The 22,550-nt window shown below is 42.0% G+C and overlaps 1 protein-coding gene and 1 long non-coding RNA gene across 2 annotated transcripts in view; one reads left to right on the plus strand and one right to left on the minus strand.

Moving 5' to 3' along the window:
- LOC105713967 (uncharacterized) overlaps positions 1 to 22,550 on the plus strand; it is a 140,597-nt gene that overhangs the window by 89,477 nt on the left and 28,570 nt on the right. The window lies entirely within an intron of this gene.
- Positions 15,047 to 20,536, minus strand: IL6 (interleukin 6). Its single transcript, XM_064380548.1, is given in 5 exon segments — positions 15,047 to 15,638; positions 17,364 to 17,510; positions 18,225 to 18,338; positions 19,357 to 19,663; positions 19,665 to 20,536. Coding segments are annotated over 5 exon segments (792 nt in total). The 5' UTR covers positions 19,721 to 20,536; the 3' UTR covers positions 15,047 to 15,470.

Genomic DNA, 22,550 nt, shown 5'->3' on the forward strand with positions numbered 1-22,550 from the left:
AGTGGAACTCACAACCACCCCTTTTCCCAGGTGCTCTGTCCCAGGAAGGTGGGGTTTTATTAAGTTCCTGATGTGCTGCTGCCTTTTTTCGGAGATGCCCTGCCCAGCAAGGAGGGAGTCTAGTTACAGTCTGCCTGTAGAGGTGCTGCTGAGCTGCCACGGACTCTGTGTAAACTTCCTCACGATTTTGTTTACACAGGTAAAGTTAGAAGTGCCTCGTCAATGGCAGATGCCCTTCCCCCAACTAAGCTCGACTGTCCCAGGTCAAGTTCAAGCTGCTGTGCTGGGGTGAAACTCTCAAGTCAGAGGGTTTCAGTTTGCTGGTCTTTGTGGCTGTGGGAACCACCAAGCCAGATGACTTGTCTCCCTACCTTCAGCTTCCCTTATTTCAGGGAAGCAGGAGACTCTGTCTCACAGGCATTCCAAGCGCCAGCCAAAACGATTATCCAGATTTGTGCCAAAAACCTGAGGCATTGGCTGAAATGGTGGCTCAGATCTGTGCTGGAAACCTGCAGCTCTTATCGACCCAGTGGGAATCTCCTGGTCTGTGGGCTGTAAAGACCACAGAAGAAGTGCAGGATCTGAACTGGAGTGCTGGAGTGGCTAGAAAAGTCCCCAATGTCCTCCAGTCCCCACCCTGCCTTGATTTGCCCTCTTTGAGTTATACCCATTGTCTAACCAGTCCCATTGAGGTAAACTTGGTACCTTAGTTGGAAATGTGAAGATCACTTGCCTTCTGTGTCACTGTTGCTGGGAACTGTGCTATGGAGCTGTTCATATCTGGCCATCTTGGTGGACTCCTGGATCTTCTACTTTTCTAGAAACCTGACATATTGGTATTACCCTATTATTTGTGGTAATAGCAATAGCATTTATAGGTTACATCTTGTCATGAGGACAAATATCTTTTTGAGTTGCAACAGTAATCACCAATCTGCTATTAGCTCTTTCATACATTGGCACTGACTTAGTACGATGAATTTGAGGTGGGTTTGATAAAGCTACTCTCATAGGATTCTTCACCTTCTACTTCATTTTGTCCTTAATCATTGCAGCCCTAGAAGCCATTCACCTTTTATTTCTCCATGTAACAATATCTAATAAACCCTCAGGAATTTCATCAGATTCTGATAAAATCTCATTTCATCCTTATTTTACAATCAAAGACATTTTTGGCCTAATTGTACTTCTGCTGTTCCTTATATTAGTTCTATTTTCACCTGACCTGTTAGGCGATTCAGACAACTATACCCCAGCAAACCCCGTCAACACACCGCCCCATATTAAACTAAGAGTGATTCTGTTTATTTGCCTGCACAATCTTATGCTCTATTCCAAACAAACTATGGGCCTTCTAGCCCTTGTTCTCACCATTGTTATCCTAGCCATTGTCCTAATACTTCACATGTCCACACAACAAAGTAAAATATTTTGACTATGAAGTCAACACCTATTTTGAATCCTAGTAGCAGATCTTCTCACACTCACATGAATCAGAGGCCAAGCCATTGAACACCCCTTCATAATCATTGGTCAAACAGCATGCATTTCATATTCTCCCTCATCCTTGTTTTTATACCACTTACTAGTCTAACTGCAAACAAGTTACTTAAATGAAGAAGTCCTTGTAGCATAAATACATTACCCTGGTCTTGTAAACTCAAAATGGAGGGTCTCTACCTTCCCAGGACAATTTCTGGGAAGAAGCCTCCTGCTCCATGCCAGCACCCAAAGTTGAAATTCTACTTAAATTATTCCCTGAATTCTTTACTTAAGGTGCAATAATTCTATTTTAATTGCTATGTCAGTATCAAAGAAACCCACATAATTCATTCTGTGATAATACTATTACTATGTATGTTGTGCATTCCCGCTTGACCACATAAATTAATGTAGCAGTACCTTATGTGCTTAACTATACATTGTACATCTATGCATTTTCATACATTAAACTCCTGTCCCCATGAATATTAAGCAAGCAACTTTATATTGACCTATCACATATCCTGTTAACCTCTCATGAAGCAGAACTCACGTGTTTATCTATTGTCCAGTTCAATAACTCCTTAATATTGCATAGTAGATTTAGTCATTTATCATACATTGCACATCCAATTCAAGTCATTTCTTGTCAACATGCTTATCAACTCCAACCTAATTTCTTGACTACCAAACTTTGAGAAACTAGTAACCCATTCAGGAAGTACTACCTTTCTCGTTCTGGACCCATTTGTGCTTGGGGGTGAATATACTGAAACTATACCTGGCATCTGGTTCTTACTTTAGGGCCTTGTTCATCCAGAATGCCCACATGTTCTCCTTAAATAAGACATCTTCATGGATTAGTGACTAATCAACTCATGATAACTCATGGGAGGACTGCCATGCACTTGTTTTTTTAAATTTGGTGATGGTATGATCCAGCATGGCAGGAGCCTGGACCCAGCCAACTGGATTGTAACTGGAGTTAAATTGAATGTCATGAGACAGCATTTACAACCACAAAGTGCTTAGTTCACTCAAGCTTAACGGATATAATGACAATAAGACACATGTTTATGCATATTTACGCACATCTACGCATGCTTTCCCCCACACATATTCCTGATTAACTCCACATACTCCCCGCCATGGTTTTCCCCAGGTTTGACTTTCAGGTTATCCAAATGTGCTTCCCATAAGGAAAAACAATCACTGGTGAAGTTTTTTTGTTTGTTTGTTTGTTTTTAGCCTTTTTGATAACTAACCTAAAAAACAAAGATTTTACATTTTATGAAGATAATTCCTCTGTTGTGTTTATTAGAAAAAAATTACTTAAAAATCAAACTTTAAAAAGGTTAAGCCTTTTACATCCATATAACTTTCTATTTTGCTTCTAACATCTTTTAATTGTCACTCTGGTTAAATAAATAATGATTATTTTCTAATGACCTACAATTCTATTTTAATAAAATGTTTTGAGGCTTTCAACATCTTTTGACAAACCTCCTCAAGAAATCAAATCCTAAATTGTCTCTGATTTAGACTTATTGCTGGGAGATTATAAAAAATATAAAAATTAATCACTCCAAGGTTGTAGAATCTTTCTACAGCTTCTAAGTCATAAACTCTAGTATCATCACCTCCAGCTAATGATTAGATATCGGTTAAGCTACTCCTTCAAGCCCCATTAAAAAAAATGTCTTTGTCAAATTTTGTTAACTAACCCTTGTGCTGTTAAGTTTCAGGACTTTGACTCCTGGGAATCCCTATGTCCTCTAAGGAGCACTGGCTCCTACTGAATCTTAAACATCAATGCTAGTATCTGACACCAAACTCAAGTTAAACAAAGCCTCATCTTTAGACCCAGGAAAAGCACCAATCAAAATAAACTGCTTTCATGTGACACTAGATCAGACCTATATAGTATTACAAAGGCATAATATCCCTTTAATGTTTTTGTCTCTATCTAAATTAATATATTTATTCTATGTCTTCATACTAGATAATCTAAATATTTAGCTACCTGTGAGTTTACTTTCTCCTGTCATTGTCAGAGCTAAGCAGTGCTTATGTCCTTTTTGTTTAAAATGTTGCTAATTTTATACGTAGTTTACACAATTAGATAAAACAACAAAATTTCTACCCTCTATCTCCAAAATTTAAAAACATTTAGAATCCTACTGGGCCTAATCTATTTTCATTGCTAATGCCCTGCTGCTAAGACTGTAAACACCTTTCCTCTATGCCCAGGGACTATTGTGGAATAGGTATGTGTGTAAGATTATAAGGGCTGATTTTGAGAGAGAAAATTAGTTTAGATTCTCCAAACCAAGGACAGGCACATAGATGTCTACATAGCTGGAACTTTGCCTCCTGGACCATTATGTGGCCCCTTTCTATCCATTTCAATCATAAAGAATTTCCTGCTTCAGGTATATATTTATTTTTTTAAATCAGCTATCTTAAGACAGATTACTAAAAAGACCTCAAAATGCATGGTGGTACAATAAAAGTCTCTAAATTCCTTAGCTTAAATAGTTTTAACATAATGCTTTTTAAAATATGACTAATTAGGCCGATTGCGGTGGCTCACATCTGTAATCCTAGAACTTTGGGGGACTGAGGCAGGTAGATCACCTGAGGCCAGGAGTTCGAGACCGGTATGGTCAACAAGACGAAACCTTGCCTTTTCTAAAAATACAAAAATTAGCCGGGTGTGGTGGCACATGCCTGTAGTCCCAGCTACTCGGGAGGCTGAGGCACAAGAATCACTTGAATCCAGGAGGCAGAGATTGTGGTGAGCCAAGATTGCTCCACTGCACTCCAGCCTGGCGACAGAGTGAGACTCTGACTCAAAACAACAAATAGATATATATGTAAAACTAATTATTACAAGCCAAGATTATAGTAGCTCATTTCATTAAATTTATAAATAAGTCAATTTTATAACCTTGACTTTTGGCTTTTCTATTACTTAAAGGATTTTGAGGTTAATAAATACCTGCCCATCTCCATGCCTATTTTGTCTAGAACATTTAATTGGCTACAATTCTTTTTACCCTAAGTCCCTTGGCTAGAGGGGTCCCACTGAGGTACATGATGGACCTGGGGCAGGTATCCATACCACCACACAGTGCTGTGAGACCAAGTGAAAGTTTGGCCAATAATGTTGCCTGGCCAATCTTGGCCAGAAAGGGGAGAATATAAACTAAAAATAAAATTCTAAGGCACCTAACAGACTAAATAGACCCTCTTGTTGACCAAGGCAATCCCAAAGAAACCTGAAAAGCTAGTTGAAGCCATGGCGAGAAGTAGGGGGTGGGCCGTACCTCATTATATCCTCCCCACTTTAGAGTTTAGACACAAGTGACCAGCCTTAACATTAACATACAGATCACAACTGGTGCAGTGGCTCACACCTGCAATTCCAACACTTTGGTAGGCCAAGGTGGGAGGATTGCTTGGGCCTAGGAGTTCCAGATCAGCCTGGGCAATACAGTGAAATCCCATCTCTACGAAAAATATTTTAAAAATTAGTCAGGTGTGGTGGTGAGCACCTGTGGTCCCAGCTGCTCTGAAGGCTGAGGTGGGAGGATTGCTTGAGCATGGGAGATTAAGGATGCCATGAACTATGATTGCACCACTGCACTCCAGCCTGTTCAATAGAGCATGACCCCATCTCAAAAATAAATTTTAAAATTCTAAAATAAATGAAAAATAAAATACTGATCATGAGACTGACAAAACAAACCCTTTATGACAATAAAAAACCAAGTTATAAACACGACCTAAGACCATGCCAGGCAAAGGTTAAGTCACACACTCCTACACTTTAAAGGTATGCTATATTCTAATTGCCACAAGGTTTTCCTTTTTCATCAGCAGCCAAAAAAGCACTAGTCTCTACATAAGTGACTAACTGACCCCCAGCTCTTCTTTCCTCAGCCATAGCTACAACTTTAACTAGACAAGAGATTGATTTCAGTAACTTTCTCTTGATAAAAAGGCGACCAACTATGGACTAGTTGTGGCCAATTTACAGAAATTATACACATGCATGGCTTTGTGACCTGAAAAGATCTTTTGACGTAATGGCCTAATTATAATACATTTAAATGTTCAGTCTCCACTACAAAATAGACACAGACCATATGTTACATACATATTTGTTCAATATGCATGTGTCAGGACCACCTTCATAAATATGCATAGCTTCTCTTGTAGCCTATTCAATATGTATATTCAGCTAACTTGTTGTCATCTCCCCACAGAAGCTCTGGATGCACTTCACAATGAAAAACATGCACTGTAATTTTTTTTTTTTTTTTTGAGACAGAGTCTTGCTCTGTCACCAGGCTAGAGTGCAGTTGTGTGATCTTGGCTCACTGTAACCTCCATCTCCCAGGTTCAAGTGATTCTCCCTTTCAGCCTCCCAAGTAGCTGGGATTACAGGCGGGCACCATCACACCCAGCTAATTTTTGTATTTTTAGTAGAGACAGGGTTTCACTATGTTGTCCAGGATGGTCTTCGATCTCTTGACCTAGTGATCTGCCCGCCTCAGCCTCCCAAAGTGCTGAGGTTACAGGCATGTGCCACTGTGCACAGCCAACATGTACTGTAATTAAGAATAAATGCTGCATGTACATCCTGGATAACTCTGAAAACATATCCTCAGCTCTACAAGACATATACAACCAAATTAATGCTATATCTAATCCCACAATGCTCTAAAATCAATGGCTCTCCTCATGGTTTAGATCAGCCTCCTCCTTATAAAAAAATTACTCATAATTTTAGTGATGATTCTAGGGATAGGTTTATTCCTCCACTGTGAACTGTATTACTATTACACACTCACTATAATGTTCCAGCAATCTCTTTTGGGAGCAGACTCATGAATACTTGCCACTCTGGATTCAACTCCAGGTTCCATTCCATGCCCCGTCCCTGCAACTATACCACTTTTTGGCAAAAAGTAGCCAATTAGTGAGAGCTTCAGTATGATATTAGCTGTGGGTCTGTCATATACAGTTTTTATTTTACCCAGTTATGTTTCTTATATCCTCAGTTTTTTAAGGGTTTTGATCATTAAAGAATGTTGAATTTTATTAAATGTTTTTTCATCATTAATTGAAATGATCATGTGGTTTTTATCCTTCATTCTGTTGATATGAAGCATCATGTTGATTGAATTACATATGTTGAACATCCTTGCATCCCAGGGATAAATCCCATTTGGTCTTGAGGAATGACCTTTCTAATGTATTGTTGAATTAGAATGCTAATATTTTTGCTAGTATATTTTGAGGAATTTTACATCAACATTCCTCAGAGATATTGCCTATAGTTTTCCTTTTTTTGATGTGTCTTTGTCTGATTTTGGTGTCAGGGTAATACTGGCTTTTTAGAATGACTTTGAAAGTATTTCTTCCTCTTCTATTTTTTTGAATAGTATGAGTAGGATTGGTATTTGTTCTTTTCTAAATGTTTCATAGAATTCAGCAGTGAAGCCATTAAATCTTGGACTTTTCTTTACTGGGTGACTCTTTATTACGGCTTCAATCTCATTACTTGTTATTAATCTGTTCAGGTTTTCTGCTTATTCCTAATTCAATCTTGGTAGGTTGTATGTATCTCAGTATTTGTTCATTTCCTCTAGATTTTTCAATTTATTGGCTTATAGTTAGTCGTAGTAGCCACTAATGATCCTTTGAATTTCTGCAGTATCAGTTGTAATGTCTTGTTTTTTATTTCTGATTTAATTTATTTGGATCTTCTCTCTTTTTCCTTCATTTTGACTAAACGTTCATTAATTTTAACTTTTTTAAAAAAAACAACTTTTTGTTTCATTGATCTTTGTTTTTTTTTAATTTTAATTTCATTTATTTCCATTCTTATTTTTATTTCTTTTGATACATAATTTTGGGTTTGGTTTGATCTTGCTTTTCTAGTTCTTTAAGATACATCATTAGATTATTTGAAGTTTTTCCTCTTTTGTGATGTAGGCACTTATAGCTATAAACTTCCCCCTTAGTATTGCTTTTTCTGTGTCTTGGAGGCTGAGGTGGGCGGATCACAAGGTCAGGAGATCGAGACCATCCTGGCTAACATGGTGAAACCCCCATCTCTCCTAAATATGGGTTTGGGTATGTTGTGTTTCCATTATGAAGATATTTTTCAATTCTCTTCTTAATGTCTTCATTGACCCACTGGTCATTCAGGAGCATATTGTTTAATTTCTATGTGTTATAGTTTCCAAAATTCCTCTAGTTATTACTTTCTAGTTTTATTACATTGTGGTCAGAGATGATGCTTGATATTATTTCAATTTTTAAAAAATAGTTTAAGACTTGTGACCTAACATATGGTCTATCCTTGAGAATGATCCATATACTGAGGAAAAAAATGTGTTTTCTGTAGCTCTTGAATGAAATATTCTGTAAATATCTGTTGGATTCATTTAGTCTATAGTGCAGATTAAATCTAATGTTTCTTTGTTGATTTTCTGCCTAGAAGATCTATCCAATGCTGAAAGTGAGGTATTGATGTTTCTAGCTATTATTGTATTAGGACCTATCTCTCTCTTTATCTCTAATAATATTTCCTTTATATAGCTGGGTGCTCCAGTGTTGGGTGCATATGTATTTAAAATTGTTGGCCAGGCACAGTGGTTCATGCCTGTAATCCCAGCACTTTGGGAGGCCAACATGGGTGGATCACAAAGTCAGGAGATCGAGACCATCCTGGCTAACATGGTGAAACCCCATCTCTGCTACAAAAAATTAGCCAGGCATAGTGGCACACGCCTGTAGTCCCAGCTACTTGGGAAGCTGAGGCAGGAGAATCACTTGAACCAGGAGGCGGAGGTTGCAGAGAGCTGAGATGGCGCCACTGCACTCCAGCCTGGGTGACAGACGGAGACTCCATCTCAAAAAAAAAAAACTCGTTATATCTTCTTCAGATATATCCTTTTATCATTATATAGTGACCTTCTTTGTTTCTTCTTATAGTTTTTGTTTTGAAGTCTATTTTGTCTGATACAAGCATAAAAACTCCTGCTTTTTTTTTTGTTTGTTTTGTTTCCATTGGCATGGAATAACCTTTTGCATCCCTTTGTTTTCTGTCTATGTGTGTCTTTATAAGTGAAGTGTGTTTCTTGTAGGCAATGGGTCAATGGGTTTTTTCATCTATTCAGCCTGTCTATGTCTTTAGATTGACGGATTTAGTTCATTTACATTCACTGTTATTATTGATAAGTAAGGACTTACTCCTGCCATTTTGTTTTTGTTTTCTGGTTGTTTTGTGGTGTTTCCTTCCTTCTCTCTTTCATTCCTCTCTACCTCTAGTAAAGATGATTTTCTCTGGTGATATGATTTAGTTTCTTGCTTCTTATTTTTGGGTATCAATTGTATGCTTTTTGGTTTGAGGTTACCATGAAGCTTGCAAATACCATCTTATAATCCATTATTTTAACCTGATAACAACAACACTATTTGCTTAAACAAACAAGCAAAAAGAAAACAAATAAAAAATCATAATTTTGTTCCCCAGCTTTTTAACTTTTTTGGTTTCTATTTATATCTTATGGTGCTATGTCTTGAAAAGCTGTACTTATCATTTTTGATTGGTTCATCATTTAGTCTTTCTACTTAGGATAAGAGTGGTTTACATATAACCATTACAATGTTATCAGATTCTGTGTTTCTCTATCCACTTACTATTATCAGTAAGTTTTGTACCTTCAGGTTATTATTGCTCATTAATGTCTTTTATTTTTCTGATTGTAGTACTCTATTTAGCATTTCTTGTAGGACAGGTCTATTGTTTATGAAATCCCTCAGCTTTTGTTTGTCTGAAAAAGTCTATTTCTTCTTCACGTCTAAAGGATATTTTTGCTGGATATACTATTCTAGGGTGAAAGGTTTTTTTTTTTCAGCACTTTAAATATGTCATGCCACTCTTTCCTGACCTGTAAGGTTTCCACTGAGCAGTCTGCTGCTAGACATATGGGAGTGCCATTGTATGCCATTTACTTCTTTTCTCTTGCTGCTTTTAGGATCTTTTCTTTGTTCTTTATTATTATTTATTTATTTACTTATTTTAGAGATGGGGTGTCACTATGTTGCCCAGGCTAGAGTGAAGTGGCTATTCACAGGCATGATCCCACTACTGATCAGCACAGAAGTTTTGACCTGTTCCATTTCCAACCTGGGCTGGTTCATACCTCCTTAGGCAACCTGGTGGTCCCCCGCTCCTGGGCGGCTACCATATTGATGCCGAACTTAGTGCAGACACTAGATTGGCATAGTGCACTACAGCCCAGAACTCTTGGACTCAAGTGATCCTCCAGCCTCAGCCTCCCGAGTAGCTGGGACTACAGGCATGTGCCAATATGCCTGGCCCTTTCTTTATTCTTGACCTTTGGGAGTTTGATAATTAAATGCCTTGAGGTAGTCTTTTTTGGGTTAAATCTGCTTGGTGTTCTATAACCTTATTGTGCTTGGATATTAATATCTTTCTCTATGTTTGGGAAGTTCTCTGTTATTTTCCTTTTGAATAAACTTTCTACCCGGTCTCTTTCTCCACCTCCTTTTTAAGGCCAGTAACTCTTAAACTTCCTCCCTTAAGGCAATTTTCTAGATCCCATAGGTCTGCTCCATTGTTTTTTATTCTTTTTCTCTTGTCTCCTCTGACTGTATTTTCAAATAGCTTGTCCTCAAGTTCATTAAAATTCTTTCTTCTCCTTGATCAATTCTGCTATTAAAGGATTCTGATGCATTCGTCAGTATGCCAATCGCATTTTTCAGCTTCAGAATTTCTGTTTGACTTCTTAAAATTATTGCAATCTCTTTGCTAAATTTATCTGACAGAATTCTGAGATCCTTCTCTGTGTTATCTTGAATTCTTTGAGTTTCCTCAAACAGCAATTTTGAATTCTCTGTCTGAAAGGGCACATATCTCTATTTCCCTAGGATTAATTTCTAGTGACTTATTTATTTCTTTTGGTGAAGTCATGCTTTCCTGGATGGTGTTGATGCTAGCAGATGTCCTTGATGTCTGGGCATTGAAAAGTTAGGTATGTATTGTAGTCTTCATTGTCTTGGTTTATTTGTAGCTGTCCTTCTTGGAAAGGATTTCCAGGTATTTGAAAGGACTTGGGTGTTGTAATCCAAGCCGTTTCTTCTTTAGAGGGCACCTCTAACACAGTAATGCTGTGGTTCTTGCAGATTCATAGAGGTACTGCCTTGATAGTCTTGGACAGGGTCTTGGAGGATTCTCTGGATTACCAGGCAGAGACTCTTGTTCTTTTCTTTTACTTTCTCCCAAACATACAGAGTCTCTTTCTCTCTGTTCTGAGCCACCTAAAGCTGGGGGTGAAGTGACACAAGCACCACTGTGGCCACCACCACTAGGACTGCACTGGAACAGACCTGACACCAGCACAGCACTGGGTCTTACCCAAGGCCTGCTGTAACCACTCCCTGGCTACTGCCTATGTTTGCTGAAGACTATGGGGCTCAACAAGCAGCAGATGGCAAAGTCAGCCAGGCCTGTGTCCTTCCTTTCAGGGTGGTGAGGACCCCAGGATGGGTCCAGAAGTGCCATCTGGAAGTTAGGGACTAGAGCAAAAAACCTAGAAGTCTACCTTTTAGTCTATTGTCTTGTGACGGAGCAGGCACTCAACCCACAAGATGCAGTTCTTCTCACTCTTCCCTCCCCTTTTCTTTGTTTTTTTTTCTTTTTTTTGAGGTGGAGTCTCACTCTGTCACCCAGGCTGGAGTGCAATGGCATCATCTCACTGACTGCAACCTCCACCTCCTGGGTTCAAGCAATTCTCCTGTTTCAGTCTCCTGAGTAGCTGGGACTGCAGGCGCATGCTACCACATCTGGCTAATTTTTGTATTTTTAGTAGAGGTGGGTTTCATCATATTGGTCATCCCTACCCTTTTCAAAGGCAGAGGAGCCTGACCCTGTAACTACTGTCCACCCCTCTTCCCCAACAGCCTTGAGGAGTGCTACCAGACTACCATGGATGTTCCCTTAAGACCCTAGGTCTCTTAAGTCAGCTTGTGGTGAATGCTGTTTGTCCTGGGACTCACCCTTCAGGGCAATGGGCCTATCTCTGGCCCAGGGCGGGTCCAGAAATGCCACCCATGAGTCAAGTCCTGGAATTGGGGACCCCAAGATTTTACTTGGTGCTCTACTCCCTTGTGGTGGTATTGGTACCTAAGGTGCAACAGGACACAGCCCCATTTACTTTTCCCTTTGCTTTTCTCAAGCAGGAGGAGTTTTACCCCATACAACCACAGCTGGCAATGTGTTGAGTCTCACCTGAAGCCAGCAAGTCTCAGAGGCTCACCCCAGGCCCTCGGCATAGTACCCTGGTATCGCTGCTGTTTACTCAGGGCCCAAGGGCTTTTCGGTTAGAATGTGATGAATGCTGCCAGGACTGGGTCCTTTCATTCACGGCAGCAGGTTCCCTTCTAGCCCAGGATGTGTCTAGAAATGTTGACTGGGGCTTGGGTCTGGAACGGGGGCCTCGTGACTCTGACCACTGCTCTATCTTGCTGTAGCTGAGCTGGTATCCAAGATGCAAGGCGAAGTCCTCTTCACTCTTCTATCTTTTCTCCTCGAGCAGAAAGAAAAAGTCTCTTTTAAAGCTACAACTTGTGCAGCCCAGAGGTGTGAAGCCAGTACTCCCTTGTCTGCCTCAGCTGGTATCTCAGCATGTCACATGCCCCCTCAGTCCGATAAGTCTCCGGGCCTCGTTCAGCCCTAGGACTTGCCTAAGACTTGCAGTCCTTATGGCCTAGACTGCCTTTCAAGTTTGGCCCTTGGTGGTGAGGTTTGTGGCCACTCATGTTCAGACTGCTGGGATTGACAGTTCCCCTTTGGCTAAGTGCTGCCTCTGTGAGTGGCCATCAGCTGAGTTTAGTTTGGTTTTTCTTTCTCCTCTAACAGGTCAGTGCTGAGTTAGTTCATTGCCCCACAGTTGATGTGTCCCCCCTCTCCCAGTGCCCAGAGACATTCTCTGCAACACACCACTGCTGCTGTGGGTAGGGGAGGGGCAGCATCAAGATTCAGGACTGGTTTTTAATCTGTCCAGTGCCTCTTTTAGTGATATGAAGTTAAAACCAGGTACTATGTGTGCTCACCTGAGTTTTGATTCTTATGAAGGTGTTTTTTCTACGTAGTTGTTAACTTGGTGTCCTTGCCAGGGGGACCATTGGTGGAGCTTCGTATTTCAACATCTTACTCTGCCTCTCACCTACTTTTTCTTCCTTTCCTTTCCTCTCACGTCTTAATTTCTTCCCTCTCTAGACACTCCCCTCTGGCAATGCATGCTTATCTAATGATTCTCTTGCTTTAAAAATCCCAGAGGCTGATCTTGAAACAAACCAGGCAGGGAGCCCCCATTGCAGCATCCTCCTGCTTAGAAGGAATCACGAACAATCAGTGCATCATCTGGCTGACGTCAAGATGATACCAAACAGACCTCCTGACAGGTAACCTACCTGAGATAGCCATCAGAACAAGACACACAGACCCTACACCCTGCACCACTTCCACATATCTCCCATACCAAGTTTCTCTTCAAAAACTACTGTGATACATTTTAAAATTCAAGATGATACTTTAAAATGCTAGCTCACCATCTTTGGTTTACTGGCTCTCTGATGAACTGGCTTTTCTTCCCACCACCTTTTCTCTCATGTCTGGCTTTCAAGCAGTAAGCAGCCAAACCAGGGTTTACTTACACTATCGGTGCCCCTAGTATGGGTTCTCAGCATAGCCCACATTTCTTTTTGGAAACCTCATCACACTTAACATTCTTTATTAAATGTCTGTTTTCCTTTCCATAGCGTACTGCACAAAAGGTCAGGGATCATGGTGTCTACCTTTCACCTCTTTCTCACGAGCTTTCCCTGAGTTATCTATGGCACTCAACCCATTTTGTTTGAAGAATGAATGCATCAGTTGACCGCAATTTCTCTGTTCTTGACTTGACCCTAGTTTTGGGAAGCCCACTTGTGATGCACAGTTTCTAGAAATTAGAGTATGTGGCTCTTTTCTGGCTCAACTCCTCTCGGTTTTTTACCTCAGTGGACTTTCCCTTGCCCAGCAGAACTCCTCCCCTGGAGGAAGAAGTCTGTAGCAGGTAGGGTGGGGAAAAGCTCTATTAAGGAGACAGAACTTTTATATTGCAGGGGCTAGAAAGGGGAAATCTGTAGCAAATTCCCAGTATCGTGTTGAAATGAAACAGCAAGGCCATGTTAAGCTGTCCAGATTGCCTCTCTGACTACCACTCTTGGTGGGGGAGGGGAGAGGGCAGATGAAGATCATTGCAGTGGCAAAGGAAATGGAGGTAGGCGTACATGCACTGGCTATTCACTGCCTTCTCTGGAAGTCCTTTGAATGTTTCTAGTTCTTGCTATTTTTCTGTAAGATGAAGATATATAAACACACAGAATTAGCGATTTCCACTAACACTATATGCTTACAAGAATTGAAGGGTCTTCTTATCTTTGATCATCTGTGTATTTTTTTTTTTACTCAAAAATGTTTACTGGGGCCTTCATTGTTCAGGTTTGGGGCCATGGGCACAGAATGCAAAGATAATATAGGAAAGAGTCTTTTTAAAAAAATTCATTTTTTTTAAATTATTTTTTTGAGATAAAATCTCCCTCTGTCGCCCAGGCTGGAGTGCAACCCCAGGCTCCCCCTCCCAGGCTCAAGCCATTTGCCTGTCTCAGCTGAGATTATAGGCTCACCCACCATGCCCAGCTAATTTTTGTATTTTTAGTAGAGATGGAGTTTTGTCATGTTGGCCAGGCTGGACTCCTGACCTCAAGCGACCCTCCCAACTCAGTCTCCCAAAGTGCTGGGATTACAATCATAAGCCACTGTGCCTGGCTCATCTTTTTTTTTTTTTTTTCCCTGAAATTAGTTTTACGTCATGAAAGGAGTCTGCTTTCTTGAGGCATGTACCTGCTGGCTGGAAAGAAAAACCATTGATTTTAAGGTGTGGTACAATGTGGTAGATGCTTTGACAGGTAGATAGGTGCAGTGCTTTAGGAACTTAGAAGAGGGAGGCAGAACTTCTAGTTATTATTTGGAAGCTTGCATGCACATTGTTATTCCTTACACAGTGGTCATATGGTCCTAAAGATTTTGATTGCATGTTTATAGATATTCCCTATATTAACATGTTTTGGTATTTTCTACATCATCCCTTAGTTCCTGGGAGGCAATGGGACCTGCAGGTTAGAAGTAGGGGACCTGCAGGCAGGTAGACTTGGATTTGAAATCAGGGCCCCTGCCTGACCTTCCAGGTGAGTGACTTAGATAAATCACTTAGTTTTCCACAACTAGGAAAGAGTGTACAAGTGCTGGGGTTAAATAACGAGATGGATGCAACACATTTAATGATGCCTGGCATGTAGTAGATGCTTGTAACAATCATGTGATTGATTATAGGTTTTTTTTTTTTGGTGGTGGTGGTGGCAGTAACAAGAAACTTGTTTATATTAAGCTTCACATGACACACACAGACTTGGTTGCTGATTTTTAAAAATATGATTTATTGGTATAAAAACAATTTATCCATTATATAAATACAATATAAATATCTCTTTAAAAATATGTATAAGTTAGCCATTTATTTGAGGTAAACCTACACTTTCCAAGAAATGATCTGGCTGTGAAACAGAGGATATTCAAACTGCATAGCCACTTTCTGTTATTATTTCAAAACTAATACATAAAATATTTCAAGTGGTACTTCATAAAAATATAAATATCACTTACATAAATTAACTCAGCTTCACATATTTAAATATTAATAAATTAAAAATAATTAAAGTAGTGTCCTAACGCTCATACTTTTAGTTCTCCATAGAGAACAACATAGATTCTGTGCCCAGTGGGCAGGTTTTTGACCAGAAGAAGGAATTCCCATGAACAAGAACAATCTTAGGTGCCCATGCTACATTTGCCGAAGAGCCCTCAGACTGGACTGCAGGAACTCCTTGAAGCTGCGCAGGATGAGATGTGTCGTCACGCCCTGCAGCCACTGGTCCTGTGCCTGCAGCTTCATCAGCAGGCTGGCATTTGTGGCTGGGTCAGGGGTGGCTATTGCACTTAGATTCTTTGCCTGAAGAGAAAATAAAGCAAAGAAGATTGTTTAAATGCTGAATAAATCCTTTGCAGTGGAGGGATGTTCTGGGCTATGGGATGGTGTTCAAATGTGAAATATGGGGTGAATGAGACCAATGGGGGGGCCTGCCCTGAGTAGGACCCTTCTACAGCAACAAACTTTTTTGTTTGTTTGTTTTGAGACAGGATCTTGCTCTGTCACCCAGTCTGGAGCGCAGTGGTGTACAGCAACCTCTGTCTCCTGGGTTCAAGCGATTCTCGTGCCTCAGCCTCCTGAGTAGCTGAGTTACAGGTATGCACCACCATGCCTGGCTAATTTTTTTGTGTTTTTAAGTACAGACAGGGTTTCATCATGTTGGCCAGGCTGGTCTTGAACTCCTGGCCTCAAGTGATCCACCTGCCTCAGCCTCCCAAAGTGCTGGGATTATATCAGCACTGTGCCTGGCTTACAGCAACCAACTTCTAATTATCCCTTTGCTGTCTGTCTCCCATTAGACCACAAGCATCCTGAGGGAAGCACCACGATCTTTTTGTTTGTTTTTGTTTTTGTAGAGATGGGATCTTACTATGTTGTCCAGGCCGGTCTTGAACTCCTGGCCTTAGGAGTTCAAGGAGTTCTCATCTCAGGCTCCCAAAGTTCAGGGAATACAGGCATGAGCCACCAGGGCTGACCAGCATCACTATCTTATTTGTCTGTATTCTGTCATATGAAATAATGCCTGGCACATAGTTCATCTTTAACATATGAATGAAGAGCCCATACTTGAAGGCATTTTAATGTGAGTTCTTCAGTGCCTCTAAAGCTAATGCTTTTCTCCAGTTTCCCTCTCACCATCCATTTAGGATCTGTTGAAAGACCACTGATCTGGTGATGTAAGGAGGACTGAAAAACACCTTTCCATACACTCATCCATATGGGATAAGTAACTTGTGGAAGGCCTTGAACCTGTAAGTGTGGTCTTGGAATTCTGCAGCATCACCAGGGATATAAGCCTGCTAGAAATATGACTCTCGACCCCACTCAAGGCCTGCCAAGTCAGACTTCACATCACAACAAGATGCCCAGGGAATTCCCATGCATGTTAATGTATGAGAAACCCTGGCTTAAAGCAAACAAGTAGAAATGGCAGAGGCAGGATCAGCACCAAGAGTTTCATTCTGGGCCCCTTCTTATTGAGCTTTGGCTCCTCCACACACTAGCCAGCAACCCTTTACTCCCTGCCATTTGAATAGCCAGCTGCTAGTGGCCAAAGCTCTGAGTACCTTCTTCCAGCCTTGAGTCTCTGGCCATTTCTCTGAACTAACTCTCTGGTAAAAGGTAGGAAAAAGAGTTGAAGCAACCACAATAAGAATGTCACTTGGCAATAACTAAAACCTTAAAGCCATTTTGTGCTCTTTGGTCTTTGTTTCTGTGGATCACTGGGTGGGGCTGAATGTACTTCTTTTAGCCTTTTTTTTTTAATCTCTTGCATTATGAAAAATTGATGTTAAAATCCACCTCAGTTAATATAGTTTAAAATACAGTTATTGATGTCCTTTGCAGAAGAGAGCCAACCAACCAAACAAACAAGCATTTAACAATGACTGTCAGAAACTATTTCCCAGACTCTTGTTTACATGTAGGCTTCATTTTTGGAAGCAGCATTGCATCCCTGAGTTGACCAGGACACTGTCTTTGAGCCGTCCTCCCCACACTAAGTTGAGGGAATGAAAACACACTCACCTTTTTCTGCAGGGACTGGATCAGGCCTTTTGTACTCATCTGCACAGCTCCAGCTTGTTCCTTGCTACTCTCAAACCTGTTCTGGAGGTACTCTAGGTATACTTCAAACTCCAAAAGACCAGTGGTGATTTTCAGCAGGCAAGTCTCCTAAGAGGAAAGATGATGGGAAAATTGGTTATCCCCAGGAAATCTAATCAATTTGAAAAGTTAAAATTGCCACAATTCAACATCTTTTCCCTCTGCCCCTCTAGAGAACTTCAAGTACCTCTTAGGCAGCACGTTTTGGGACACTGGACAGCATCATTTTAAATAACTGAACAATCAGAGGCCCCATGTAATTAGTTTTACCCAAAGCCCAACAGATGCTAGAATGTGGCAATGGGGATCCTTCTCTGATTCTCCCCCTTGATATTCTTCCTGCTCTCTTGCCCTTGTCAATGCTGGGTTGGAACCTCCTTTTATAAAATAATCAGAAGTCAGTGCAGGTTATCTCACTGTGGAGAATGAACTGGGCAGGGAGGAAGGGCAGACCTGGACGCTGCCAGGGGCAGCCAGAGAGGGAAAAGGCCCTGAGACCACCTTACTCAGGATGAACTAATTAAACCTGTGTGATTTCCTAACATTTGACAGTTGTTAAAATCTCAACACAGTGGGACCATCTCTGGCCATACCTGTCCAAGAATAAACTACCTTAAAAAATGCTTGAAGTTGGCCTCATCATGAACGTTACAAAACATTCTCTACATCTACCCCCTTTTTGTTGCCACCTGGATCCTGGATCTATATGTATATAGGCACTGCAAGCAAGAGGGAGAAGTTCTGGCTAAGGAATAGTGAAAAGTGAGTGCGGCAAGTTTGTACCTCATTGAATCCAGATTGGAAGCATCCATCTTTTTCTGCCATCTTTGGAAGGTTCAGGTTGTTTTCTGCCAGTGCCTCTTTGCTGCTTTCACACATGTTACTCTTGTCACATATCTGGGAAAGAATACCAGAACGGTTATCACGTAAGTGCCCCTAAAACAAACACCACTAGGGGGCCTTCTCATTGTTCAACCACAGCCAGGAAAGTCTCTAAAAACAATGAAGCCGCAACTCATTGGCATCCTGACAAGCAAATTCTAGTGGAGTGGGGCACACTTGGGTTCAGTTCCAAGCTCACCTGTGACTTCAGGTGTGTTACTTAATCCTGAGTCTCAGTTTGCTTATCTCTAAAAATCGCCCTTGCAGGTTTCTTTTGAAGATTATACACAATATTTATTTAAAGTGCCTGGCACATAGTAGATAATGACAGCAATTTTGACAATAATTACGTGAATATAATCTATGAGATCACCTACCCCTACAGTTTTACTGATAAGAGTGCAGAGGTGGCAGGGAGCTTGTGCAAGATCACAAGGCTGGTTTGGCAGAACCAGAATTCAAGTGTGGGCTCCCGGTCCCCTCTCCTGTGTTCTTTTCTTTCTACCAAACAGGACCAAAATACCTTGCATTGAACGTGGGGAGTTGCTTTAATCTATTTATGATTTGCCACTTTGGTGGGCTCTGAGGTATGATCTTAGCTGGAATGGCTTTGAGGAATCCTAACCATTGAGTTTACATAGCCAAAAGTACTGCAACGGCCCTGAGAAGCTGAGCATGCCTTTCAGGTGGCACTTTTCTAGTTCTTCCAAAGCCTGAGAGACAAAAAAGAGCTTCACAGACCTTATTTTTTGGTGAGGAAAAAGGAAGCCCTGAGAAGCAATGCCCTCAGCTCATGCCAAGGGTGAGCATGGATTTCAGCCCCATTCTGCATTTTTCAGAAAGGAAAGGGACCTCCTGAGACCAGGAAAGGATAAATGCAGGAGTCAGCCTCGTTGGCCCCGTTGGTCTCAAATCTAAAGTGTTCTAGGACCCAGCAAAGACCTTCTAATGCAGGCAGCCCCCGTCCACACACAAGGGCAAGGGGAACGCATGCGCACAGGGGCCCATCAGCCCCATCACCAAGACTACCCACCTCCTTTCTCAAGGCTGAGATGCCCTCGAGGATGTACCGAATGTGTTTGTCAATTTGTTCTGTAGAGGTGAGGAGCTGTCTGTTTGGGGCGGCTACCTCTTTGGAATCTTCTCCCAGGGGTACTGGGGCAGGGAAGGCAGCAGGCATCACCAGGAGCAGCCCCAGGGAGAAGGCAACTGGTCTGAAGGCGCCTGTGCCGGAGGGAAGCGAGTGCACGGGTGAGCTGACAGCACGGCTGGGAGCCTGCCTCCGCAGCTGGCCGCCCGCCAGCCCTCCCTGGGCCACACACCCCTCCCTCACACAGGGCTGCTGGCGGTTCCAGGGCTAGGGATTTCCTGCACTTACTTGTGGAGAGAGAGTTCATAGCTGGGTTTCTGGAGGGCAGATGGAGCTTCTCTTTCGTTCCTGGTGGGCTCGAGGGCAGAATGAGCCTCGGACATCTCCAGTCCCATATTTATTGGGGTTTGAGACTCTAATATTGAGACTCATGGGAAAATCCCACATTTGATAAATCTTCGTTGGAGGGTGGGGGTGGGGCCAGAGCGGGTGGGGCTGATTGGAAACCTTATTAAGATGATTGTGCAATGTGACGTCCTTCAGCATCGCAAGACACAACTGGGGGAAAAAGTGCAGCTTAGGTCGTCACTGAGGCTAGTGCTAAGAAGCAGAATCACTCCTCCTTTACTTTCTTTATTAGTGACTCAGCAACTTGGCACGTCCTACAAAGAGTAAGGCTGAAGTCATGCACGAAGTTTTACGGAGAAAAAAAATGAGCTAAAGCTGACTATGTTTTTTGGAAGAAAAAAAACTTTAGTGACCAGATTAACAGACTAGAATTTATCATACCAGTTAATTTGTATTTGTAAAAACCGAAGATGTTCTGAACTGTGTTTCCTCTGACTCCGTCGCGGGTCCCCCAGCCTGGAGTTATGAAGAAGGTAATACTACCAGTCATCTGAGTTCTTCTGTGTCCTGGCTCTCCCTGTGAACAGCTGTTGTAGAACTGGCTGGCCACCTTCAAATCTCAAGGTGTGCAGTTATCTCAAGGCGTCTCTAGGTGGAGTGTGTGACTCCTTTTTTGCCACCGCGTGGCTTCTGCCGCTTTCCTCTTCACCTGCTTCAGCCCACTAAAGGGAGGTTGGCTGCTGCCCTGCCCTCTCCCAAGTGACCCCTTGGGAATCCGACCAGTGAGGACTTTGCTCTCTGTGCCAGAGGCTCGCTTTGTGCTGCCAGTGCTGTCCCCATTGCCACCTGCATCTCTTCACCCCTGCTCCACGGGGCACCTGCATGGGCCCGGGGTCTGCTGGAGCCCTGAAGTTACTGAAGCCCGTTTGGTTCAGGGCAGGAAGGGGGAGAATACTACTTACCTCTTTGTTGGGGATGTCAAAGGAGGACCTTATGGCATCTTCTAGAGCTTGTGTTTATAGCTCCCTCTCCCTGTAAGTCTTGATTTGAAATCAAAGGAAGCTGCAAGGAAACTACTGACACAGGCACGGCTCTAGGCTCAGAATCTGCTTTCCAGTCCTCAGCTTTCTGACTGGGTCAAGCTCGTACAGAAGCCCTCTTCCCTCAGGACGTCTCTTGCAGGAGGATCCTTGGTCTCATGCAAATGGGCTCTAGACTAGACTGTCCTTCCAGTCTCCAGAGACCCAGGCAGTTCTGAGATGGCTTCAGGCTGAAACCAGAGCCCTTGCGACAACACCAAAACACTTATTTACCAAACATGGTGTTAACATTACAATCGGTTTTTTTGCTTTGCTCAGAAGAGATCTCTTCGAGATAGATAAAACAGTGACCTCTGTTGGGCATTTACTCAAGTTTTGTTTTGTGCATAACATTTCAGGACCCGCCTGTTGGAGAAAGTGAGGTCATCCCTTCTTCACCGATTGTCTAAACAGAGAGACAGTGGTCCTCTGCTGCGGTGGGATTTTTTGGTGTGAAAATGAAAATGGGGAGGATGGCTGGGTGGTTTCACTTTTAGTGTTCTCCAGTCTTAAGCCACGTAGACACTCCTGAACCAAGTTCTCTTTACTGCACGAAACGAAGCCACCACTCCCAGCTCTTCGGGCCATGCACTGTGATCCGTCTGTGTAATGTGGGATTGCTTTTACTCAGTATCTATTTTTTAGATAATACAATTCAATAAATTTCAAGTACTTGAACTGAGTGACACAAGACAACACACAGATTTATCTTTTCAATAAAAAGTGTTTTTTAAATAGGAAGTTTGTGTCCGTGATAAAATGATCAAATAGAACATCAGGGTATGCAGGGAAAAGGGTCTCCTTCCTTTCCTGGCTCCTTTTCCTAGAGGATAGCACATAATCTCCTATATTTTCAACCAAATCCTCTGTTATTCTAGTCTGGGAAAGATTTTCTTGTCTATCCAGCTGTTTGATCCTGGCTGTTACATCAAGGATCTGTGCCCTTGTTTGTTCACCTATAAAACCGGGCTAGTAATAGTTCTTCCCTTCTAGAGCTGCTGTGAAGATTGAATGTGATGGAGTGTAAAAAATTCCGGGTGCATGGTAATCACACAATAAATGCCAGCTCTTCATAACTTTCCTTGGCTCCGAGTCTCTGCCTTGGGGAACTCTTCCAGCTCAGCTCTGTCAGTTCACCTGGTGTTTTGGCTATGAACAAATTATGAACAAGTCAGCCTCTGTGCCAGCAGTGAGCTGGTTTCCCAGTCATTTTCCCTCAGAAGAAATGAGATTCTGTGTTTTGTTGAAAATGCCTTATGGCACAAAGTGCAAAATGAAAAAGAAAAAAGATTTTCTCTCTTTTCTGAGAACATTAAGATCCCCAAACCAAGTCTCTTGTTGTAGATAATTAGTCCAGTTTGTGTCTTGCTCCTACTTTTTCCAAGCCTTCTGCTAAGTGATTTTATGTCAGACGTCCACAGCCTTCCCTGTGCATGGTGATTGCCATTAATTCAAACTCCTGGAGAGTGACCCTTGAGGGTGAAGGGGCCTGAAGCTTCTGGGGTCAAGGAAGGGCAAATTGTGGGAATGCATGTGTGTAGAGAGGTTGGGGACACTGTCTGCCTCCTGCACATTGCCAGCATGGCGCTTTATTAGTATCAATGCCTTGGGCTGGCATTTGCTTGTGGGCGAGATGAGCTCTCCCTTGCTCCAAAAACATTAATGTAACATGCACAATTCTGCCATGATAGCTTCCTTCCTTTGCATCTC

This window comes from Aotus nancymaae, unplaced genomic scaffold, assembly GCF_030222135.1.
Source record: "Aotus nancymaae isolate 86718 unplaced genomic scaffold, 86718_ANA_hifiasm-v0.15.2.pri h1tg000025l, whole genome shotgun sequence".
NCBI classification, from domain to species: Eukaryota; Metazoa; Chordata; class Mammalia; order Primates; family Aotidae; genus Aotus; species Aotus nancymaae.